The sequence below is a fragment of the Schistocerca cancellata genome, chromosome 3 (assembly GCF_023864275.1).
Source record: "Schistocerca cancellata isolate TAMUIC-IGC-003103 chromosome 3, iqSchCanc2.1, whole genome shotgun sequence".
In the NCBI taxonomy this organism is placed as follows: Eukaryota; Metazoa; Arthropoda; class Insecta; order Orthoptera; family Acrididae; genus Schistocerca; species Schistocerca cancellata.
The window spans coordinates 512,360,930-512,387,951 of record NC_064628.1 but is presented as its reverse complement, the minus strand read 5'-3'; the positions used below and the strand labels follow the sequence as shown (position 1 = coordinate 512,387,951).

At 40.3% G+C, this 27,022-nt stretch overlaps 1 protein-coding gene across 3 annotated transcripts in view; it reads right to left on the bottom strand.

Annotated features, from left to right (window-relative positions):
- The window catches only part of LOC126175308 (protein lifeguard 1-like), a 43,417-nt gene that overhangs the window by 5,590 nt on the left and 10,805 nt on the right, over positions 1-27,022 (bottom strand). For all 3 annotated transcript variants that reach the window (XM_049922012.1, XM_049922013.1, XM_049922014.1), the window contains exons 3-4: positions 20,187-20,454; positions 5,898-6,168 (exon numbers count right to left, since the gene is read on the bottom strand). In XM_049922012.1, the coding sequence (XP_049777969.1) occupies positions 5,898-6,168; positions 20,187-20,454 (539 nt within the window). The remainder of the gene's footprint in view (positions 1-5,897; positions 6,169-20,186; positions 20,455-27,022) is intronic.

Genomic DNA, 27,022 nt, shown 5'->3' with positions numbered 1-27,022 from the left:
ACAACTGAATTACAGATTAATGAGAAGATAAAGCTTACGCATTGACCTGAGAGAGAGGGTGGGGAGGGGGTGAGAGAGAGGGTGGGGAGGGGGTGAGAGAGAGGGTGGGGAGGGGGTGAGAGAGAGGGTGGGGAGGGGGTGAGAGAGAGGGTGGGGAGGGGGTGAGAGAGAGGGTGGGGAGGGGGTGAGAGAGGGGGTGGGGAGGGGGTGAGAGAGGGGGTGGGGAGGGGGTGAGAGAGGGGGTGGGGAGGGGGTGAGAGAGAGGGTGGGGAGGGGGTGAGAGAGAGGGTGGGGAGGGGGTGAGAGAGAGGGTGGGGAGGGGGTGAGAGAGAGGGTGGGGAGGGGGTGAGAGAGAGGGTGGGGAGGGGGTGAGAGAGAGGGTGGGGAGGGGGTGAGAGAGAGGGTGGGGAGGGGGTGAGAGAGAGGGTGGGGAGGGGGTGAGAGAGAGGGTGGGGAGGGGGTGAGAGAGAGGGTGGGGAGGGGGTGAGAGAGAGGGTGGGGAGGGGGTGAGAGAGAGGGTGGGGAGGGGGTGAGAGAGAGGGTGGGGAGGGGGTGAGAGAGAGGGTGGGGAGGGGGTGAGAGAGAGGGTGGGGAGGGGGTGAGAGAGAGGGTGGGGAGGGGGTGAGAGAGAGGGTGGGGAGGGGGTGAGAGAGAGGGTGGGGAGGGGGTGAGAGAGAGGGTGGGGAGGGGGTGAGAGAGAGGGTGGGGAGGGGGTGAGAGAGAGGGTGGGGAGGGGGTGAGAGAGAGGGTGGGGAGGGGGTGAGAGAGAGGGTGGGGAGGGGGTGAGAGAGAGGGTGGGGAGGGGGTGAGAGAGAGGGTGGGGAGGGGTGAGAGAGAGGGTGGGGAGGGGGTGAGAGAGAGGGTGGGGAGGGGGTGAGAGAGAGGGTGGGGAGGGGGTGAGAGAGAGGGTGGGGAGGGGGTGAGAGAGAGGGTGGGGAGGGGGTGAGAGAGAGGGTGGGGAGGGGGTGAGAGAGAGGGTGGGGAGGGGGTGAGAGAGAGGGTGGAGGGGGTGAGAGAGAGGGTGGAGGGGGTGAGAGAGAGGGTGGAGGGGGTGAGAGAGAGGGTGGAGGGGGTGAGAGAGAGAGAGAGAGGGGGGGAGGGGATGAGAGAAAACTTTACATCTACTCAAATGATAATATTATGCAGTCACCATAAGAAATACCTCTCACAAATCCAGCCCTATCCACTTCTTAATTGTGTTTCCTTCTCACCAAAAATACATTACAGTTAGTGGCGCCAGAATATTTTTTCCCAGTTTGCACTGGTTAGCATCATCATCTCATGAAGGGAAGAATAGGCAAGATATTTCACCATAAACCTAAGTTATGGCATGCTGACATGCACATTAAAATAACATTACATCATGTTCACATTCCTACTAAAATATTACTTATGTAAATATGTTAGGAGTAAAGGTACCATTCACTCAATAGCCGAACCAATGAGTCATTGCGCAAGTGCGAACACACACACACACACACACACACACACACACACACACGTAATTATAATGTAATTTTATTAACAATGAATATTTTTCTTTTGAGATTTACTTCAATGTTGTGCAGAATAAGAATCTATCCTGAGTTTTTGAAGGTTGAGGACTATAAAGTAGGAAAAAATGTGTGTGGACTTGTGTGGTTGAAATAACGGAGGTCAAAAAGAGGAAGGAATTAAGGTATAAAAGCTATATGAAAGTTTAAGAGTTCTAAGTACTCAGACTGTAATTTCACTGAGATTAATGTTCAGACAAAAACAAAACAATTATGAAATGAAATGGTAGTGGAAATTACTTTAATTATATTTCATAAACTGCTGGAAAAAGTTAGTGATCACAAGGCACACCTATTAAAAGGGGACTGGTTTTGATCATCACATGATCATCTTCAGACTGTCAACCATACTGATGGGCAATGGCTATACACAGAGCATGAACTGCTGAATGACAATAGTCAAATGCTACAACATTCAGCACTTCCTGCTTCATTCACAGCCACTGTCCATCCATATGGTATAACGTCTCAAGATGATCATGTGATGATCAAAACTGGTCACTTTTTAATAGATGTGCCTTTCAATATAGACTATTTTATAATTAATTTCAAATAAGGTTTTGCTTATGAGAGACCTCATGTGTGAAGACTCGCTCTTAACTTTAGCATGAAAGCAAATTACTATTCACATAATACGGTTGTCATTATGCCTTAATGATAAAGCCATGTTAAGTGCAAAGGTACAGACACATTACTCCAACTACTCAGTAAATGCCAGCAACGTTCAAATATTGGTGATGATAACGAAATGCTATGTACAAATGTGTATGCACATTACTTCAACTTTAACAGAGCTGAGGTTAATTTTCTAGTGTTTGTCAGGATACAACAATGATATGTAAAAATGGGAAGCACATTACTCTTCCCATAAGACAGCTGTTGTTAACTTTTGAATGTATCAATATTTACAGAGAAGTTCCCAGTGTTCCTTACTAGTATTTAACTGCACCTCACATGGGTACTGGACAAACTTCCATGCAAGGAGGTATGGCTTTTAGTTCAATGCTCTGAGGTAGTCTAGCCCAAAATATAACTCAAAATATATTTCTCATTAATGTGTTTTTACAGATGCATTTCTAACCATTCCCAAGCGGATTTAAATAATGGCAGTCAATGGTATTGGAATGGTTCATCCCCAAGTCATGTTTTTTAGTACAGGTAGTAGCTACTCTTAAGGCAGCACATTGATATGCCTCTTAGTTCTATATATGAGGCGTTTGGTGGGGGGATACCTTCTATGGAGTGCAACTGTTATGGGCCTCCAAAAGGCTCTGTGTTCAGTCAAAGGGTGTCTTAACAGCCTCCACAAGATGTTCATGTTTTGGTGCTTAAATCTAAGTGGCTGAAATTTCACTTCAAATCCCTATATTTGTATATTTCCGTTATACATCATTAATTGATGTTTGGACAGTTTTGCATTGTATGGCCAAAAGGATTTAATGAAACCATCAGTGTTCAGACCTTACTGAACATTTTTTTTATGGAAACAACTTGGCAAAAGCTTTCTATAAAATGTTAAACAACTGCAGATAATAGCGACATTCCCTATAACAACCAGAAATAGGCAAAAATATTCATGCAAAATACTATGAATGAGGACAGACTTATTGCACTTGAGACATGTTCTCCTGAAGACCTACTGAATCATCCAAATTTCACTGAAATGGCCATAAACCATTTTGCAGTCCAGAAGGGGAGACTGGCTGATTTCATTCACAAACAAAGTCAGGTACACGACAGCTGCATTAATAGGTGATTAGACACAAGCTCTTAATTGTAACTAAATAAAGCGCTTAAACATGGCTGACATGTTTTTCCACCAATTTCTAATTTTCTGGAACTTTAGCACAACCACCCACACTAAAAATGACACATCTTGGCAAGATCTTTAATGGCGTGCATCATTTGAACTACATATTATCAAAATACACATGCCTAAATATGAAACCACCAAATATGGTATGTTAACTCCATGATGTCAAGAAAACAATGATGTTTTATCTCGTGAACTCACAGTGAACTGGACACATACAAAGCCTTATAAAACTTAAGTTCAGAATGGAAAACATTAAGTATGAAGTGTAGTTAAACACTGCATTAAATGTGTCTCCAAAATGCATCTTTTAGTACAATTGGCTGTGATAAAATGTCAGGAAACACAACATCAGTGGATAAATATCCTGCCTATAGATCTTGTCCTGTAGTTAGCTTTTGCTGTTGTTTAGCAGTTGAAACAGAAAGAAGACACAGTATGTAAACTATCTAGTGTGTGACATTGCCCAGCCCAGGCCCCCCTCCCCTTCCCCCCATGAAATCATGGTTGTTGTGACTGACTGATCTGAAGCGTAGCCTGAGATCCAAGTTAAATTCAATTGGTGAATGGGTCAATAGGCAAAGTTACAAGAAACCTAAAAAATTAAATTCACAGAAAGCGCAAAATGGCAAAGCAAAAATGGCTAGGTGAGAAATGTGACTGTGTAAAAGTGTGGCTACAAAAAAAATTTCTGGAAACAAGAAATGGCGAATGCAATACTGCAGAAAAATTTAACATAAGACTGGCATCTTGAATAGATGACATGTCTTCATAAATTTTTAAGCTCTTTGGTAGAATTATTCACACTAAGACTATCCCAACTGGTCTGTAAGATATACGAGACATGTGAAATATCCTCTGAATGTAATGATCCAACAACAGATAAGGCAGATGGTGACACATATGAGTGTTACCTAATCATCAGTTTAATATATCATGGTTGCAACATGTCAACATTAATTATCTACAAAAGAATGGAATTACTGGCAGAATTCAACCTGATGGACGACTGATTTTGGTTTAAGGGAAATTTAGGAGTATGTGAGATTGTACTGACACTATGACTTACCTTAGAAGATAGACTGAGAACAGGCAGGTCCATATTTATAGCATTTGTATATTTAGAGACCATTTAACAACATGAACTGCAATGTACTATTCAATACATATAAAATCCTTTCCAAAGAAATAAATAGATTGATGATGGTGAAATGAATGAAAACATAATGACATGGAATAGCACCCCTGCTAACTTTTTAGGTATGCTGAACATTCATCAAAATTTTTTGAAATTCTGATGTTAAGTGGGAAACAAAAGATTCTCTACAACATGCACAGAAATCAGACCATTGTTAAAAGAGTTCAAAAGATAGGCACCGATTGAGGAAACGGATAACACAAGATTGCAACCTATACCCCATGTTATTCAATTTGTACATAGAGCAGGCAGTGAAGGAAAGCATGGAGAATTTTGGAGCAAGAAAACATAAAAACACTAAGGTTTACCAATGACAATGTAAATCTGGCAGGTGGTGAAAGATGTGGAAGGTCAGTAGAGTGGATCAGGTAATATCTCAAAAATATGATGCGAGATGAACAGCAATAAAAGTAAAATAAAGGTAATGACTGTAACTAACTTAAAACATGCGATGTTGATAGAATCCAATTAGAAAATGTGACACTAAAAGCAGTTACCACATTTTACTCTTTGGTCAGAAAATAACCGAAAACGGCCAAGGAAGATTGTAGAAAAGGCATACTGGCAAAAGAAAGACAAAAGTTTCGGATAAAGAGAAATTTGCTAACACTGGGTATAAATTTAAGTGATAGGAAGCCTTATCTGAAAGTATTAGGGGTGTAGCCTTATACAGAAGTGAAATTGGATGATAAAAGGTTCAGACAAGGAGATAGCAGCAGCAGCAACAGCAACTTGTTTAGGAGAGTTCTCACTAATTCACGTGCAGATTTTAAGCAAGTGAGATTAAAAATGCAATGCCCACATCTTTCATGGTGTAATGAAGTGTAAATAGCATAACCATGCAGTATACTGGTAGCCCAACAACGCAGACTTCCATCATTGTCAGTAGAATAGGAATCCCAAGCACAAATTTCATCATCATCATCATCATCATCATCATCATCATCTACAGTAGTTTAACCCCTCATCCCCCAAACCTCAATCAATTTGCAGTCAAATTGGAAACCCGACCTGTGTACCAACATCCAACTTTGTATGTCTATACATCACAGTCATATGACTTTCTGAGTAATGATGTGAATCTTGCATGAATATAAAGGTAGAAAATTCTAGAGGCAAGACCAAATATTAGCTTGTCCACATGAACCAAGGAAAGAAAGAAATTGTGAAGAAAACTAAATGCTGGATCACTGCTTTCTGTCATTATTTTTGCCAAAATACACACACACACACACACACACACACACACACACACACAGTTAACACCTTCTCTTTACACATATACACAAATTAATGTAATACAAATACTTAAAAACTCAACAACAGTACTTACTGCTTCAGCATCATAAGTCGAAGCAGCCACACCAAGTAGTACACTCTCAGCAATTGTGAAAATGAACAAGAAGATGAAATTCGTTGGAGCCTTTCTCCTTACATTTGTGCAGCAGGACATGGCTATGAGTGTAACAATCACCACAATAAAGGCTGCCCAGAAAATACCTTGATGTGTCTGCACATATCTCTTGGTTGGAAGATGATAAAGGAAAAGTGCAATGAAGGCAGTTGTCACAGCCAGCTGGCACATCAAGATACCATAGACTTTCCTGAAAGAAGAAAAATTCAGTAGCAGCATCCACTCTATTGCTACTAAACTTAGTAAGTTAAAGTATATAGTAGTCAGAAATGAATGTCAAGACATACTTGTACAAAAACTTTATACAAGTAAAGCCAATAAGAATCTCATTTCTAGGTGATATTTCATATCATACAGCTAATTCATTTAAAAATATGCATCACTGTGCCCTTTACCACCAATAATGTCACCAAGTTGCTCTTTACACATAAAAAGAAACCTCCAACTGATAAATTTCTCACATCTGGGGAATTTAAAATTCAATATAATATAACTGGTCAGTTGGTTGGTTGGTTGATTGATTTGGGAAAGGGGGGGGGGGGGGAAGGAGGAAGGGTACCAAATAACCAGATCAGTCCCACAATCTACGGGGGCAGAAACTATGGGAGGATCAGCAATCCCAGTCCCCAGTCCCAGTCCAATCAATGGGAAAGAAAAATTGGCAAACAAAGCGGCAGAAGGAACACCATGGCAGTAGCAAGAGTGAAGAACAGAGGGGAATAGCGCAATAGCAGGGGGCGCCACAGAGGTTCTATGCATGTCAGGGTGCTGGCACCACCGCCGACCCATCCCGATACTCACACCATACCACGATCATGACAACCAGATGAAGATGACATGTGGAAAGGGGAAATAAAATGGCACAATAAACCACACAAAACATGGGGAAAAGTAGAGAGCAGAAACTGGCCATTGTGGAGCCAAGTCCCAAGGCCTCCCAAACCATCACCAATGATAACAAAAGGACTCCAATTCCAGAAGGAAATTCAGGTACTTAATTCTGGGAGGACAAAACACTTTCACGGAAAAAAAAAGACAGACACATTCATGCAAGGGTCCTCTGCTCACATCAAAGGAGAGTGGAAGAGCGTATTTAGTGTAAATGGCCAAAAGAAGGGGCAGGCCAGCAAAATATGGGTTACTGTGAGGGGCCCAGCAACTGCAAAGAGGTGGAGGTGGAGGGAAGAATGCTTCATGATGGGATTCCCCTAAATTTCACGATTTTTACTAGACGGGGGCAGCCCCTAAAAGTCAGCGCAAAGAAAATCAACTGCACAAAGGTTGTGGATGGCAGAGATCGACGAATGGTGGGAAAAATGCCAGGCAATACCCTGAAGGCCACATGTTGAGTCCATATATAATAAAACTCTGGTGAGAAATGACTGTTTGATAAAGCAGAGAGCCCAGATAATGGCCATCAGTTCTGCAGTAATCACACTACACTTGGCAGGCAAGAGATGGGTTCTGTGCAACCAAAGAACTGAAGGTGTAGCCCTTGTGACTGGTGTTTTACACCACTGGAATAAACAGCAGCATCCTGAAACTCTTGTTAAGAGTGAGCAGAACAAACATAATGCTATCGGAGCCACAGAGGCTTTTAGACTTTGGAAGGGATCCATCTGAATCCAGGGTCAAAAAAATAAGGGGCGGTGTTCGGGAAAGGGCATGGGTAACAGGACAAAGAGGGGCGATGAAATTGCTACAGAGAGAAGTGAGGCAGAGCCCGATCAGTAAACCCACCCGTGGGCAGGCAGCGAGCAGGTGACATCCTGAAATCCTTTAAAGAACAGAGTAAGAGAGGGGTGAGCAGGTAATGAGTGGACAGCGACTGTGTAAGAAACAAGAACCTGGGCCTGCTGAACCGAAAGAGGGGGGGCGGGGGGCTGGAGATCCACTGTTAAACGGAAGACTGTCAACAGGGTTAGTGCGGAAGGCACTGGTACCACGATGGTGGTACGCAGAGTGGAAGGGGCAGCTGAGCCATAAACTTGACAACCATAGTCCAGGTAGGACAGAACTAAGGCCCCATAATAGCAGAGAAAAGCTTGCACACCAACAGGTACAGGTAAGGAAATGAACACTGAGTTTACAAAAACATCAACATCAGAAGGCTGATATGGTGCAACCAAGTAAGAATGTTGTCAAAAGGAGGATCCAAAAAAATGGAGCTGGGTGACCATGGTCAGGTATTGGACATTGAAATAGAGCTCCTGATTGGGATGGACCTTAGTACGGCGGTAGAAATGCACTACTCCCAATTTAACCACAACCACATGAGAGGGTCCACATGGAAGTGTGTGTATGGCACCTGGGAGCTGTCGCTCCACAGAGGCTGCTGAGTGGGAACTATCCTAGATACAGAAATCGTCACATACAGAATAGGGGTGACCAACGAAGGCCATGAGTCCATTATAAGTAATGGGGAAAAGAATTAATGTGCATATGCAATCACGTGGAATGCCATTCTTCTGGGTACACAGAGTGCCAAGAACAGTGCCAACCCAAACTCTGAACGACTAGTTAGACAGGAACTGACGAATAAAAATCAGGAGGGCACCCTGAAGACCCCCACTCATGGAGTTGAAAAAGATGTGATGGCACCAAGCTGTATCGTAGGTCTTATGAAGATTGAAGAAAACTGACCAGATGGTGACACAGAGAAACAACGGAAACTGGTCACTACTGCAGAGGTCATCACGTGGTGATGAGTGAAATGAAGAGGAAAGATGAGGGGAAATGAGCAAAAATTCAATGGCAGAAAAAGTGCCATAAGCGACACTAAAATCGGTACAGGAACCATCATTAAGAAAGAGCAGTTCATTGTCTGCAAGAAACTGGTCTACAAGGAGACCCCAACAAGGCGAACAAGTGCTACTGCACAAGGAGTCATGGGCATTAAAATAACGAGGAGGAGGAAGGGAGGGAGGGAGGGAGGAGTTGCTGAAGGAGGGCAGTTAGGGCAACAGGCTTAGGTGGCCTGTCTCGAGAGAGAGAGAGAGAGAGAGAGACCAACTAGCAATCCTTTAAAGCAGTGAAGCATCTTTAGTTAGCGTGCTCTGTGAAGCAGTCACAGACCAAAATGTGTCCTTTGCTGCACAGTAAGGCTTTGTAACTTAACACCAAACTAGATGGTTAGGAAAAAGGGGAATTCAATTTTTCTACTCATAGTGTTCTCCCGAATGTTATTTTATGCAGGTAAGGAGGTTTAAGAGTTATTACGCTACTGTTTCAGAAGAATAAAATGCAATACAACATCACTTGACAACTATTTTCTTTTGCACTTTTTCTGAAATTACACTGGTTTTTGTTAATAGATGTTTATAATTTGTTTTGTATAGTACTTCTTAAAACCTTCACCTACATGAAGTCCAGGCTCCCTCTTGCACGTTTTTGCAGTAGAAAATTGTTTCTCTTCTTCCTCCTGGGTTTGCTGCAAATTGTGCAATCCTTTGTTGATTTTTTTCTCCATTCTGTATTTGTCAGATGATGGCCTTTCGTATTTCTTTGAATTCATATTCCCCACCTGGCCAACTACTATTAAATTATATTTCTTCTATAACAAAGGTGTATCAGTTTTTCTCCGCATTCATTTTTGTCCATTGGATAAAGAATATAGATGTTCACTACAGCAACTTCAATCAACCAGAAAAACAATTTTTTCCACTACTTGTATGATCATCTTGTAAAACCATAGCAATCTAAATACTGATCAGCCTTGTCTGCTCCTCCCATAAACTTTGTGTATTCCAAAATAACAATGGGTCTCAGGAACCACACAGGCTCTTTCCTCTGATAACCAGTAACCAATTAGGTTTGATGACCAATGCATGTACTCAACATAATCACTAACCTCTTATCACAGAATGAGAGACAAGTAATTTTCATCTCACTTTGATAGGCACATAACTCTTGTTCTCTGAATCACATGGAAAATCCTCCTTAGAAGGCAGAACTGTACATTTTAGATGAAATTTCATTTTGTACAATTCCTGAGCAAGTTAAGGGCTTGTGTAGAGCCTGTCAGTAAAGATGTGATAGATGTGATAGCCTGAACCACCTGCAGAAGTTAGTAACTGCTGTGCCAAATGAACCACTATTCAGGTTGCAAATGGTAAATCAGGATCAATGAGGCTTCCTGTACTTTTCTTTCCGTAACATGGAATTTTAGAAAAAACATAACCATTTTCTGACTCACTCAGACAGAAAACTCTTAAACCCCACTTTGTTGGCTTCTTTGGATTGTAGCACTTTAATTGAATTTTTTCTTTGAATTCTACTGTGTTATCATCTATAGCCACATGAGTGCACATTGAGTTTTGTATGTGGAGTCAAACACCATGAGGAATAGCGAAACTTTGTTGCATGACAGAAAAAGGAAACTTCATGGGATCACTGTCGCCATCAAGATAAACTTTCCACGTATTTGCTACAAGTTGTGTGTCTTTATTCCACTCCATCATTAGATTCTGATTCACTAGAACTTTTATCAGTGAAAACAGGGGAAGTTTCTTCTTAATCACTTTCATCACTGAATTCTCCTCCATTCTCAATGTCTTTGAGAAGCCACCTGGCAATACCATCCTTACCTATGTGTTTTCTGCCAGCTATTAGCATACTAGAAATGTGTGACTGCAACATGCTTTGAGTTGTCAGATCTTCATACTAAGTGCTGCCATGTGCCTAGCTAATTCCAACAATGGAGCAAACAGAAAAGAGTCTCTCTCTCTCTCTCTCTCTCTCTCTCTCTCTCTCTCTCTCTCTCTCTCTCTCTCTGTGTGTGTGTGTGTGTGTGTGTGTGTGTGTGTGTGTGTGTAATGGGCACTCAACAGCAAGGTTATTAGAGTCCTTACAAAAATTAGTAGAAACAAATGTCTAAAATATTGTAAATTTGGAAAAATTAAGCTCACTTTCTCCCCATCTCACCCACACATTTGAAACTCCTCATAACATTCCACATAGTTTTAGAACATATGACTGTATTTACACTATCAATTACAACACAACCAATGCAGTTGGATAGTAGTTGTGATGATTCAAAATGTCCTAAAACATAGTTTTAGTGCAATGTGCAAGACTTCCCCTAAACTGGGTCTCTGCAGTAACCAGGGAGGGATTTGGTTCTAATGCTGCATTAGGGTTTGTACTTTTCCCACAGCAAGTTGCTTCACATGGATTCCAAAAGGCCTTGTTGCTCATGTACAATTTGAGAAAAGGTGTTATGAAAAGGTATTGTATTGATGGATGTTCAACAGTACAATATGGCAGAGGGGTTGGGGGCAGCAAGGATATCGTGTACTTGATGCACCCAAGTTGCCACCAGGTAATGAGTGGCATTTCTCTTGTCTCAGTACAGAGACTGGGTATGGTGCTGGTCCTGTAGGCAGCAGTGGCCAGCCTGATCCCCTCACGGTGGATAGCTACTATGTCCTTCAGGTAAGAAGCTGTTGTTGTTGATCTCATAAAAGTCATGAAACTTCAGCAGACACACCCTGTTCACTGCCAAGACCTGTGGCTACGGCACTTTAAGACAATTAGTGCTTTCTGAGTTCTGGGTCATTTAACACACACACACACACACACACACACACACACACACACACACACACACACACACACAATCTGCAGAAAATTTAAAAACCTGTCTTCACAGCCCACTCCACCAATGTCCTTAATTTGCAGAATTGCTGTAGCAGTGTGGAAGGAGAACAAAAAACTGCAAAAACTTCCATAATTAAGGAGCAATGCATGGGCTGACAGTACGTCATCAGCTTTGTACCTAAAAATGGGTTTTGGTCACAAGTGCTGAATGATCACAGTTAGGTGGGCATAAAAGCCCCATTGGTGGAGCTGCCCTAGAATACTGTGCCCCAAGTGGTATCGTATGCTTTATTGACACCAAAAAGTATTTCCATACAATGCTATGAATGAAAGGCAGCTGGATAGCCACCTCTATCAGGGTCAGGTTGCTGAAGTGGACTGATATGTCCTGAATCCTCACATAATGGCTAGGTCTCTAATATTCAGACCAAACAACAGTTGACATTCTTTCCAAGGTCTTCTCTACACAGCTCATTAAGATACTGATGCTGTGACAAACCTTTAAGTCCTTTCCTGGTTTGAGGAATGGTCTCAAAGTTGGTCTGTCTCCACCAGTATGGAAATTTTACTGCCTGCATATTGAATTAAAACAATTTTCTTTGGGGCTGTTTGCAAGGTACACAGCATGCTGAAATGGATTTGGTTATTACCAGGCAAAGTATCACCAGCCTCTGGCAGTGCCAAATGGAGCTCCTACATGGGGAAAGGGCAGTTGTTTGACTCAGTTTTGTTCTATTTGAAGTCCACCTTGCCCCCTCCATGGTTGGCAGCAGCAGCAGAACTCTGTATCTTGGCTGGTAGTGGCAGTACCCACTGTTCGGGCAATGTATCTGGGCACTGTTTGGAGACACCCCTGCTACAGTAATGCTGCTATAAGTAATTGACTGCATTTACCAGAACTCCTCCAATGGTTTCCCATACTTTTGTAGAACAAAAGGAGCAGTTGACAGAGTCCAGGAACACTTGCCAGAACCTTCTCTTGCTCTCATTGATTACGTGTTGAGCTCTTGGTTCTCACTACTCTAAAAGCTGTGAGGTTTTCTGCTATTGGGCAGAACTGAAATCATTGCAGAGCTGTACACCTGACAAAGATTGCTGAGCCGCACTCCTTGGTCCACCAAGATACAAGGTGCCTTCTATGCAGACCTGACAACTTTAGGGCAGGTAAGTCAGTAGCTCGATGGGTGACATAGGAGATGTGATCCACTCATTCCTGAATGTTGTCTCAGTTTTAAAACACAATCAGCTGGCTGAGAGGCATCCAGTTTGCTCTGCTACCATCCATCTTGGCAGCTTGCTTTCAAGGATTGGTCCATCTGGTAGTGGAAGTGGAAGTGGGCACTGGAATGAATGTCAACAGTAACTTCCCACTGAACAGAATCTACAATGCCCCTGACACATCATGAGGGTCCCTAAAACTAGACCCCTGGTGCAAGCAGAGTTTGAGACCCACTGTATGTTATGAGCACTGAAGTCTCAGTGACATAAATGTTTAGGGGAGGTGTTCTATAATATCTGTGATAGCCACAATCTATTGCATCTTGGGGTGCTAATGTATGGGGGGAGCTTTTTTATAATATCTGTGAGAGCCCCAGAATCTATTGCATCTTGGGGTGCTAAGTACAGGCAGCACATGGTGAACCTTTTGATTCTCATGAATTTCAACTGCAGGTTACAAGTCAGTAAGTAACCTGAGAGAGTGGAGGTGTGATGTGCGTTATTCATAAATACAGCAACCCTTCCATTGGCCCTTTCCTCAATCAGGTCACCCTCACAGTGGAGAGTATAGCCTTACAACAGGGGCATCAATAAGGTTAAAATGTGTGTTTCTTGTGAACAAGCTGTTGTTGTTGTCTTCAGTCCTGAGACTGGTTTGATGCAGCTCTCCATGCTACTCTATCCTGTGCAAGCTGCTTCATCTCCCAGTACCTACTGCAACCTACACCCTTCTGTATCTGCTTAGTATATTCATCTCTTGGTCTCCCTCTACAATTTTTACCCTCCAATACTAAATTGGTGATCCCTTGATGCCTCAGAACATTTCCTACCAACCGATCCCTTCTTCTGGTCAAGTTGTGCGACAAACTTCTCTTCTCCCCAATCCTATTCAATACTTCCTCATTAATTATGTGATCTACCCATCTAATCTTCAGCATTCTTCTGTAGCACCACATTTCGAAAGCTTCTATTCTCTTCTTGTCCAAACTATTTATCGTCCATGTTTCACTTCTGTACATGGCTACACTCCATACAAATACTTTCAGAAATGACTTCCTGACACTTAAATCTATACTCGATGTTAACAAATTTCTCTTCTTCAGAAATGCTTTCCTTGCCACTGCCAGTCTACATTTTATATCCTCTCTACTTCGACCATCATCAGTTATTTTGCTCCCCAAATAGCAAAACTCCTTTACTACTTTAAGTGTCTCATTTCCTAATCTAATTCCCTCAGCATCACTCGACTTAATCCAACTACATTCCATTATCCTTGTTTTGCTTTTGTTGATGTTCATCTTATATCCTTCTTTCAAGACACTGTCCATTCCGTTCAACTGCTCTTCCAAGTCCTTTGCTGTTTCTGACAGAATTACAATGTCATTGGCGAACCTCAAAGTTTTTATTTCTTCTTCATGGATTTTAATACCTACTCCGAATTTTTCTTTTGTTTCCTTTACTGCTTGCTCAGTATACAGATTGAATAACATTGGGGAGAGGCTACAACCCTGTCTCACTCACTTCCCAACCACTGCTTCCCTTTCATGCCCCTCGACTCATAACTGCCATCTGGTTTCTGTACAAATTGTAAATAGCCTTTCGCTCCCTGTATTTTACCCCTGCCACCTTTAGAATTTGGAAGAGAGTATCCCAGTCAACATTGTCAAAAGCTTTCTCTAAGTCTACAAATGCTAGAAACGTAGGTTTGCCTTTCCTTATTCTTTCTTCTAAGATAAGTCTTAAGGTCAGTATTGCCCCACGCATTCCAGTATTTCTACGGAATCCAAACTGATCTTCCCCGAGGTCAGTTTCTACTAGTTTTTCCATTCGTCTGTAAAGAATTCGTGTTAGTATTTTGCAGCTGTGACTTATTAAACTGATTGTTCGGCAATTTTCACATCTGTCAACACCTGCTTTCTTTGGGATTGGAATTATCATATTCTTCTTGAAGTCTAAGGGTATTTCGCCTGTTTCATACATCTTGCTCACCAGATGGTAGAGTTTTGTCAGGACTGGCTCTCCCAAGGCCGTCAGTAGTTCCAATAGAATGTTGTCTACTCCGGGGGCCTTGCTTCGACTCAGGTCTTTCAGTGCTCTGTCAAACTCTTCATGCAGTATCATATCTCCCATTTCATCTTCATCTACATCCTCTTCCATTTCTATAATATGGTCCTCAAGTAAATCGCCCTTGTATAGACCCTCTATATACTCCTTTCACCTTTCTGCTTTCCCTTCTTTGCTTAGAACTGGGTTTCCATCTGAGCTCTTGATATTCATGCAAGTGGTTCTCTTTTCTCCAAAGGTCTCTTTAATTTTCCTGTAGGCAGTATCTATCTTACCCCTCGTGAGATAAGCCTCTACATCCTTACATTTGTCCTCTAGCCATCCCTGCTGAGCCATTTTGCACTTCCTGTCGATCTCATTTTTGAGACGTTTGTATTCCTTTTTGCCTGCTTCATTTACTGCATTTTTATATTTTCTCCTTTCATCAATTAAATTCAATATTTCTTCTGTTACCCAAGGATTTCTAGTAGCCCTTGTCTTTTTACCTACTTGATCCTCTGCTGCCTTCACTACTTCATCCCTCAAAGCTACCCATTCTTCTTCTACTGTATTTCTTTTCCCCATTCCTGTCAATTGTTCCCTTATGCTCTCCCTGAAACTCTGTACAACCTCTGGTTCTTTCAGTTTATCCAGGTCCCATCTCCTTAAATTCACATGTTTTTGCAGTTTCTTCAGTTTTAATCTACAGGTCATAATCAATAGATTGTGGTCAGAGTCCACATCTGCACCTGGAAATGTCTTACAATTTAAAACATGGTTCCTAAATCTCTGTCTTACCATTATATAATCTGATACCTTTTAGTATCTCCAGGGTTCTTCCATGTATACAACCTTCTTTCATGATTCCTGAACCAAGTGTTAGCTATGATTAAGTTGTGCTCTGCGCAAAATTCTACCAGGCGGCTTCCTCTCATTTCTTAGCCCCAATCCATATTCACCTACTACGTTTCCTTCTCTCCCTTTTCCTACTACTGAATTCCGGTCACCCATGACTATTAAATTTTTGTCACCCTTCACTATCTGAATAATTTCTTTTATTTCATCATACATTTCTTCAATTTCTTCGTCATCTGCAGAGCTAGCTGGCATATAAACTTGTACTACTGTAGTAGGTGAGGGCTTCGTATCCATCTTGGCCACAATAATGCATTCACTATGCTATTTGTGGTAGCTTACCCGCATTCCTATTATCCTATTCATTATTAAACCTACACCTGCATTACCCCTATTTGACTTTGTGTTTATAACCCTGTAGTCACGTGATCAGAAGTCTAGTTTCTCCTGCCACCAAACTTCACTAATTCCCACTATATCTAACTTTAACCTGTCCATTTCCCTTTTTAAATTTTCTAACCTACCTGCCCAATTAAGTGATCTGACATTACACACTCCGATCCATAGAATGCGTTTTCTTTCTCCTGATAACGATGTCCTCTTGAGTAGTCCCTGCCCAGAGATCCGAATGGGGGACTATTTTATCTCCGGAATATTTTACCCAAGATGACACCATCATCATTTAATCATACAGTAAAGCTGCATGCCCTCGGGAAAAATTACGGCCTTAGTTTCCCCTTGCTTTCAGTCGTTCGCAGTACCAGCACAGCAAGGCCGTTTTGGTTATTGTTACAAGGCCAGATCAGTCAATCATCCAGACTGTTGCCCTTGCAACTACTGAAAAGGCTGCTGCCCCTCTTCAGGAACCACACGTTTGTCTGGCCTCTCAACAGATACCCCTCCGTTGTGGTTGCACCTACGGTACGGCTATCTGTATCTCTGAGGCACGCAAGCCTCCCCACCAATGGCAAGGTCCATGGTTCATGGGGGGAGGATTCCAAGCTAAGTGTTTCAATTCTTCTACATGCATCCTAAATCCATTGATGTTCTGCTGTAGTATGGGGAGGTTTTTCTTTCACTTTCTTTCTCCACTGGGGTGATGATCCAGTGACAGTTGGAGGCTTAATCAAGGAGCTAGATGGTGGAGTCATACGGACTGTATTCTATTGTGTCTGAAGTAGAACCATTAGGACCATCAGATAGAAAGAGATTTATGTGGTGCGACTGTTTTTGACCTATCTTCTTCTGATGTTCATGTTTTCCTTTAGATTTGTTTGTCAGAGCAGATTTCATAGGAACGTTTGTGGCAGTGTCAGTGGCAATGCTGGCCTGTTTACCAAAGTCTGGTGGTTCAGGTACTGGAAGCTCTACGATTTTGGCAATTGTGGCCTTTTCTGGTATTCTGAGGTTAATGACACATTGTAATAACAGCACTGTTCCAACTGCAATTACAAAAACACTTATTAGTGATAGCACTACTAATCTCCATGTGTGTAGTGACATCAACTTCCTCAACAGGATTTTTGAGAGCTGAAGCAAACTAAGTAGTGAAAGTGGAAGGTTGCAATGCTTTAACTTCTTTTGCCTCACCATAAAAAACACCCTTTGTTGTTTTTAGCTCCCATACCTTCCTCTCTTCAAAGCAAACATTGCTCAGACAGAGTGAACCCCCAGGCAATTAATACATTTTGGAGGAGATGAACAAATGACTCCTCTGTCAGCAACCCTGCTTCAAACAGCATCTCCCTTAAAATGCTGGCATTTAGAACAACACAATGGTTGGGTATATAGTGCATCCTGTTTAAGCAAATCAAACCTACCTTAGTATGCTGTGGAAGTGTTGCACTCTGAATGTAAGCATAAAGGAATCAGATTTCACCAGTTCACCATCTACCCTTTTCTTAATATTTTATACTGATCCACCTTCTTGAGCCCACTTGTCTTTCAGTTCTTATTATGGAACATCCCTGCATGACAACACCTATGCTTTAGTTCAAGTCATTGTATAGGATTTTTCAATGCCATATTCACCGAGGCACATAGCAGCCAGGTTTGTTGCTTGTTGGAAACTGCACATTTCTACCAACAATGTTGCATTTCTCCATCACTTTATAGATTTCACGGTGCCAGCAATGCCCTCTAAACCCTTGTGAATAAAGGAACTTTAAACTCTCTAAAAGTGACCTCTTTTCTTTTTCACTATTAAAAACATATTCTGTCAAGTAGTGTGTGTTCCACTTCTATAAACTAAAGTATTTGGAATAATCTCTTCATCAAGAGGAATGACAACTCGAGGCTTCTTGTCGGGTTGGGTGTTATTACCCTAAAGTGGTACACCTGTTCCACTGTGATATGTAACCAGACAGTGCCCTGCTTGCTTGGGTAAGCATTATACAAATGTGATCCAGCAAGTGCCCCACAGGTTCCCTGGTAATGAGTGTTTCGCGTCAACAGACTTGCATCTCTTTGGCACGCAGCACACCTAGAGATAGCACATTTTTTTTAAACAGAGGTTTATATCCTCTTAAAATCCACGTGATTAAGCCAATATCTCTGATTCATGTGAAGTATAACCCTCCACTGGCATGCTACACAGTGATCACTGAAGCATGCACAGAGCTCACAGTTACAGAGGACTGGTAATGGTTACAGGTATCCAGCTCAGGAAACCTAGGTTCACCAAGCCTGTACCTACCAAATGAAGGCTGAACTCGCTGAAGTACTCACGATTTAGAATGACCCAGGTGATGGGTGTGGTTGTATAAAAAATGCCACAGATGCAAGTAGCATTATACCTTGGGGATTAAGGTTTACATTTAATCAAAAACAAGGTCTACAGAGATGGAACACGAGTTTGACTTAGGGAAGCACCTTAGCATTTTCCTTATGCAATTCACAGAAAAAAAATGGAAAACCCAGATGCCAGTACATGGATTTGAACTGCCACCTTCCTGACAGTGAAATTACTATCTTACCACCACCCATCTTATTCAATGCAAAAGAGCAGTGTATCTGACCGTAAATTAGTCAGTGTCTTGAGTGACTGCATTTTGTGATACTTATTATTGCATTTGCTGATTTAATGAATTCTCTTGCAATAAATTCTTTTTAAGATGAAAATTTACTACAATCCGCAGACTCACCTGCAGCTCATACATACACGAAGTTGTCAAGTTTATAGTCTGACTTATTATGCTCAGTTTGTCATTTATGAACCAATCCCAAGCTTACTGCGCCCAATACACGATGTGCAGTCACCTTTTCTCATTTCTTGTTTTTATCATATCTAGGGTTTCCCAATACTGTATCAACATTTCATACGGGACAGAAGTGTCAAAGTATGTAGTCTGAAGACTACACCATCTAGTTCACGAACAGAGAACTCGGTGCTGAAGTTGAGTCAAGGTATGTTTGTTATGTTTAATTCTAATAGGTTACAATAAATATTCAGAGTTCTAAGCAGTGACAAAGTATGGCTGTACCAATTTGATTCAAAGACAGAATGACAATTTTTTAGTAACACTGTTACTACTGCTCTAACAAGAGCCTTGAGTGTCACGAAAACAATTTAGTCTCTCTTCTTTGCGATGGCAACAGGTATGCTGAAGTATGCCTTCCTCATTTTTTCAAAGGAATCCTAGAGATGTGTTGCAGGTGGGTTTGTGCATGATCTCCAGCTGTTAAATGCACCTACTCACATGACAGACAAAAGGTTTTTTTTTTTCCGGGCAAAGAATCTAAAGTAGACATTAATTTGTCCTTTACAGACCAGATTTCATTTGAGTTATAGTTCTTTTTTTCCTTTAAGAAGAGAGCAAGCACATATGTACATCATTTTGAGATGCTGACAGCACATGTGCTATGGAATAGTTTTGTAAACTTCATAAGAAGGTATATCATGATACCCTCACTAAATGCAGATGAACAAGTTTAATGAGAACATTCTGATGAGAATTGAAGACAGGTTTCCAGAATGATTATCAATTTGAAGAGTCAGACTAAACTGAAGTTTCTTAACAGACTCAACTGGGATTAAGTCCTGATCCACAACATGTACCACAGATATTGGCACTCCTCAGCCAGCACTCCTTGGCAAGAGTGCGTCTCAGAAGTCCCAGGCGTTTCTTAAAACTGCTGTGAATTTCGTAAAGGTACAGCATATAATTTTACAAAACAACCATAATACTGTCATACTACTGATGTCAGCTTCAAAACTTTTTATAAATACAAACTATTTATATGGTTTCTTGTGTTAAAGTCTTAACCGTCAGCTTAAAAATAAATGTAACATAAGGTGACAACTTTAGTTGGAAATTACATAAAAACTTTTAGTGCATATTGTCTTTTATACATGCAAAAAGTAATGACAATATTATTTGCTTGTGTTTAATGTGGATGCCAGTATTTAAATCAATAACAAAATAATTCTTAATGGCTGAAATTATAGTAACTTTAATGCCACTGCAAAGATACCATGTATTTCAAAAACCATACCTGATGAAACCATGTCGTATTGTTTTTTCACTGAATCCAAAATTGTCTACACTGTCTGAAGTGAGAGGTTCATCTCCGTAAGACCCGTACATAGTTGGTTGTGGAGCTGGTGCTGCAAAGCCTGGAGCTGGAGGTGGCACGTTACCGTATGGAGGGGCTCCAGGTGGAGGTACGAAACCACCAGCTGTGTAGGGAGGAGGTGCAGGATAACCCTGCTGCTGCGGATAGCCCGGTTGTGGTGGATAGCCTGGTTGCCCAAATGGTGGACCTACAAAATCCACTTATCAGTAACATTTCAAAGTGTCACTCAACAAAATTTGGAACAACACTGTTTTTCTTGTCGCACATTAATATAAAAATTTACAACATAATTATGATAAGTTTCACAGAATCCCTGCTTAAGTAAAGGGAGATCTTCCCACATTCAGGCAAAAGCAATTTCACTATATACACAGGAAATCAAGCACCAAGAAAAACATTTAATTATTTAAGAGTATACATGTATCAGATGCGTCACACACACACACACACACACACACACACACACACACACACAAAAACTATTTAAACAATGCTAAGGTCACAAGAGCTTCATACACTGATATTTAATAAATTACTAGAAACAAAAGTTTCTAGTCATTACATATCCCAGCAGTAAAATATGTATGTGAGTCAATAGTGCACAAGCAATTACACTGTCACTGAAAAGAGAAGAATGAAGAAATCTAAGTATTAAAGAAATTAAACCTCTACAACTTTTTGCCCGTTTGCTTTTCTCTCCACTGCTGGTGGCAGAGTGATGGAGGATGAACTTTTGGCAATGCCAGCCACTAGCACTGGGGAAACATTAGAAAAATTGTTAAATGTCAGTCAGAGAGCCCAAGACAAAAAACCAATATATAACATGACAACAAATGCCCACAACTTCGTTCTAAAGTGAAAATCCATCGAATTTTCAGCATTTTTAACTTTGCTCATAAGATTGGTAATTATCCTCCAACATAAAGAGATACTCCCAAGGAAGTGGTATCTGCTTTCTGCTGCTCCAAATCTACATAAAAAATATATGAAACAATCTGAGCATCCATCTTACATTGTTTGAAGATGCTGCAATTTACTGGAAGATCAAAACCAATTTTAAAATGACTACAACAAGGTATTTGTATGACACAAATAGTGGCAACTGACACACTAAACAATAAAAAAAATGTGATGGAATCCACATAAGTACTAAAAGGAATCCGTTAAATTTCAGTTACTCAATAAAGCACACAAATTTAAAGGCAGTCTATTCAACTACCGTATTTACCCGAATCTAAGCCGCACTCGAATCTAAGCCGCACCTGAAAAATGAGACTCGAAACAAAGGAAAAAAAGATTTCCCGAATCTAAGCCGCACCTGAAATTTGAGACTCGAAATTCAAGGGGATAGAAAAGTTTTAGGCCGCACCTCCAAATCGAAACAAAGTTGGTCCATTGTAATATGAGACACAATTTAGGTCGAATGAATGACGATACAGCTACAGTAGTTTGGTTCGAGTCTTAAGCTTTACCAGGTAGCCATTGCTATGCGTCAGGCGCTCCGTCCGTATTTATACGGGTACCCTTCCTTTTTCACGTGCTTCCTCTGGTTTGAATCGATTGCTTATTTTGTTTGATCTGATAAGTGCCGTTTTCTCTGTTATAGGTATTTACGTCACTCTAAGCTGAAAATGCATCACTGTACTGTGTCATGCATTGTTTGTCGCATTGTGGTAGTGCGTGTTTACGGCCTGTCGCCGTTCGCGGCATGGCTTGCTTTTGTGCGCGCTACCGCCGCTTACAACTAAAAAGAGGCGAATCGTCTTATTAGCGAAGCAATGTCAAGAGACTGCTATTTGTTGTTACTTACACTGCTGCTTTCTTTGAGAATGATCAACAAGAACCAAATAATAGGCTGCGTATGATAGAACATGTTCTGAATGAGAGTTAGGCGAAAATTTTTCTCCATTTGAAAATCTTTGCGGCCGCTTCTTTAGTACATCAAATTCTGCACAGAAATTAGAGTCATCTTAGATTTAAAAATCTAGTCAGTTGCCGTGGTTCATTTCTGACTGTATCACTATTAGGCTAAGAACAATACGAATATAAACATGACACGATAAGTGTATTCTTCCGCGTTTGCTGTTGTCTCACTCTAGTTTCGTAGTTTATTAGGCAGACAGGGTTTAAATGAGATAGCAACAAACACGGAAGAACACATGGCAAATTGTTTATATTCGTATTATTCTTATTGTGAATGGTGAAGAGAATACTGCTTGTGATTCACATTTCATCAGGTTACTATTAGCAACCATCTCTTCTCACAGGTAGGAAAAAATTCAGAACGTAGAGTTGGCCATATTGAAAAACATCCCGAACAGTCTTGCCAGTCGGATTTTCGTAGTACATTGAAATTCTAATACATTCGAAGATGAACAATACGGAATTTGTATTTACTTCGTTGGATAATGTATGAAAATGCAGTGGTCGAAACTCGGGGCGGAGAAAAAAAAGCTCGTCTTCCACCTTTTTTTAAATTTATTTACTGACGCAGAGGTTTTGGCGCCAGTATTTATCTTTGTGCCTACAAAGCATGTCATTTAGCGCTACATATATTCGACGGCAGAAGTTAGTTGTGGCGGCACCTACCAACATTTTTCAGAACTTCCGCTTGCTTTGCACTCGATTCTAAGCCGCAGGCGGTTTTTTGGATTACAAAAACCGGAAAAAAAGTGCGGCTTAGATTCGAGTAAATACGGTAAATATCAAGGGATTACAATAATGAACAAATTAAAATTGGAACAATCACACACAAAATGGCAAACTAAAGAGTGTTTTACTGGTGGAACACTTAGACAATGCACCAAATCTATAAAGATATTCTTACATTGTGCTTGCTCATCCTCTTTTGGAGTATTGCTACGCAGTATGGGATTCTGGCCAGATAGAACTGACAGAAGAAGTTCACAGAAGGGCAGTTCATTTTATATTATCACAAAAAAATGGACAAGAGTGTCATGGATATGAATATAAATTGTGGTGGCCATCATTAAAACAAAGATGTTTCTTGCTGTGCCGAGATCTTTTTATGAAATTTCAGTCATCAACTTTCTCCCCCCCAAACATGGAATCTTTTGAATCCCACTTACAAAGGCAGAAATAGCAACTCCAATAGAATACGAGAAATAACAGTTTGTCCAGAAATATTTAAGTGTTCATTTTTCCCACCTGCTATCTGACTGTGGAACAGTTGAGAAATAGTCTAGTGTGACCTGCCTTTCTAGTTTTATTTCTTATTTATGTCACAAATTCTCTTTTCATATCAACATGAAAACAGATTAGGGTTGAACTGATGTCACAACAGATACATGGAAAAAAATAAAATTTTAAGTGCTTAATAATAATCACAGATACATGGAAAATAATAAAATTGTAAGTGCTTAATAATAATCACAACACTTGTGTAGTCTGTGGACATGAAAATATTCAGGTACACTCTGGTGTTGCAAACAATTGGTTCACAACAATTTCACACACTAACTATACAAAAGTCACTAAGAGAAGGGAAACCTCATGCCTCAAAAATACATATTTTACAGGAAACTAGTCAGCAATTTTGTGGTATTTATAACATCATTTAATAAGACATGAGGTTTTGCAACTGTTTAAATGCAGCAACTCATAGCTTATTGTGTGTTTTCATTTGGTAGTGAAAATGATGCTGGTGGTACACGTGGACCTTCTGAGCAAGAAAAGTCTTAACTATTTAGTCATCTTCAATATTCTACTTCCCCTGGATTCATAGTTATTTACTTGCTTTTAGGTTTCCTGCAATATCAAGAACTCTCTCCAGAAAATTTGCTGACTGGCTGTAAAATTTATATACCACCTACTTATGGGCCAATCTGTGTCATTACTATACTCTTACCGCATAATGTTACTACGTACATTCACAGTGAAGCATCCACCATAGATAAATATATAAGGAGTAGAAAGAAACTCACAAGGCGAATCTAAGCTAACTTTTGTATTCTTGATTCTTTTTCACTAATAGAATTACACTTTATAGTTTTTTACTTTAAGAAGTGTACATCATTTGCATCCTTACCATTTTTGGATAAACTGTTTCATCTTCTGCACATATTAACTAATCACTTTAACAATTAACAGCTTATTGTACATTAATCACTACACTATAACATTGTTAACTTACACAAATAATGTTACAAATATCGCCAACGAAATCTAAATAATTGTTATATTGGCATAACACAATGCTTAAGTCACCAAAGTGGTATCAAATAGAAGACCTGCACCACGTGGCTGAACAACACCAGACCTGGCCAATAATATCATACAATCTTTTTTCATTGGCTCAACAATGAAGTAACAACAGAAATTTTCTAAGCAGAGACATCCTTCTAACATGCAAGGTTTCACACCTTAGGATTTGAATGTTACAAGATACAAGGTTTTAATCCTTTGCTACAGAAGGATAAGCCTGTCTGTATTGATATACAGGGTTTCTCATCTTCCACAGGGCATTTCTTGATGTGTAGAAACATGTAACTCACAACTGACAACTTAAGATCTATGAAGTTTTGGCATCATAATGATTAAAATTATTTATCCTGTTGAAGGATGGAAAACTGAGGTTTAACATCCCACCAACAACAAGATCAGTGGCGAGGATATAATGTAGCAAGTTATTACGAAATAACATTCGATGCAGTAAGGCACGCAGCTGTGCAGCTCAGTGGCTGCAGGTTGGCTATGTTTTTTCTTTGCTCTGACTCACAATGCAGCTGACATTACCAGCCATGAGAACAGTCAAGTAACATTAGTCAGTACACAAATTCATACCCCCTATGAATCTAAATAAACCCTAGTAATTATCATCCAATTTTGTTCAAACTTGGTATGCAATCTTTTGTTATTACGGAAGGGATCCTGTCCAAATTTCAGATTTTTATATATTACAGTTACGGAGATAGAGAAAATTACTTAGATATCCTAAAACCGACACTTATGCTTCAAAACTCAGTTAGGAACAATAACCAAATGTCTTATTATCATTATCTGAAGTCTTAACAAAGCTCACAGTATATAAAATCACTTAATTGGAATTTTCTTTTCAAAACTTTAATTACTCTACATCATGTAGAATAAAAATCATTCAAAATTATTATTTGCTTACTAGTTTTTGTGTGAGTACATGGGAATGAAAAAGTATGTGGGACATATGTTAAAAATTAATATCATTTTATGTAAAACCTTATAAAATTGAACCATGGGAAAATTGTGGTGCAACGATGATGCTGATGATATATGTCAATGTGCTTGCTTTTGTAAGAGAGCAGCCAGAATAAAAGTCTGAAGAGGAAAAGTTTCTATATTAATTTAAAGGATGTTTTGCATTTCATTCTATTTTATTAAACAATATATTAGAAATTGAAATTGTAATGACATAAATGACAATCTGATTAGCAGTTGGCTAAGGCAAGTTTGGCCGTGAGAATGATTTGGAAGGATCATTCTGATTGGTCATTCAGATCAATAGCCAATCATAATTAAGCGGTTCCTGTGTGCAGATAGTCAGATGGGCAAAGAGTAGAGGAGCATTGAGAGAGTCACCTGCTAACCTGTTTCCGAGGAACACCATGCTTGATGTATCCGCGAAAATAGTATGTAAAATGACGAACTAGGGAGATCATTCCAGACAGAATGTGTAGTGACTAAAGCGGTTCAAGTTGCAAACATTTTGAGGAAAGCGTGAGGTTTCAGAACTAATTAGTTGAAATTTTATAAGTGTGTAATCTTTCGATCGTAGAGATAATTCCGTGTGGCACATTCCGTGTTCTGGAGGGAATACTTTGGTGAGCACTTCTAACATAGAAGACCATTGAAACAACTGAATGTTCCACTCGCTAATAGTGGTGGGTCAGTGACCGTTAGATCGCAAAATTAATCAGGTCGGACTTGCAGGAATTCTGGCTGCTTTTACATGTGAAATATGTTGGATAAACAATGAACTTGGAATGATAAAGCATTTGCATCATTAAACATGGACTTTATAGCCACTTCATGTGCTTACGTATGAATAAAAAAAGAGACATTAATAGAATTTTCAAATGCTTACTGCAATTAAACTGCATTCTCCTACTGCCTGAAATTTATGAAAATGAACTTACAGGAACTGATTTGCAACTTGAGTTACGTGGCACATGTGTTTAGGTATTAGGTAGTGGTTTCATCAATGCTGCTTTACACTGCCCAGCGTGTATCTACTACTGCAGAGTGATGGGACGTCGGAAGGAAGAAATATAAAGGTAGGTGAACTGTTCAATGAAAATGACAGAGAGTAAGGAGATGAGAGGGAGACTGACCGACCGTCCCTGCCCCGCTACAAGGAGTACAAGTCAGATTGAGGTAGGATATCAACCACGTTCTTTTCGAAGACACTATCCCAGCATCTGCCTTAAAGATTCAGAGAAAATTAAAATCTAACTCTGGGTGCTGGGGAGGGATTTGAACCACTTTCCTAGCAAATGTGAGTCTCGTGTATTAGCCACTGTACCAACTTGGTCAGTTTATCCTGTTATTGTGTGAGCACTCAGTAACACTTTTAGTCATAAATACAATTCTGTGGCCATCAAAAAATAGTGTGTGTAGCTTCAGTTTCTCAAGTATCTTTCACAAATATACTCAATGAATTTTTGTTTATGCCTATTTTCATACTGAAAAATATCACTTATAGTGAAAGCAGACCACAAAGAAACAAATTATTTTTGTTCCAAGTTATTCTCTATTTTTTG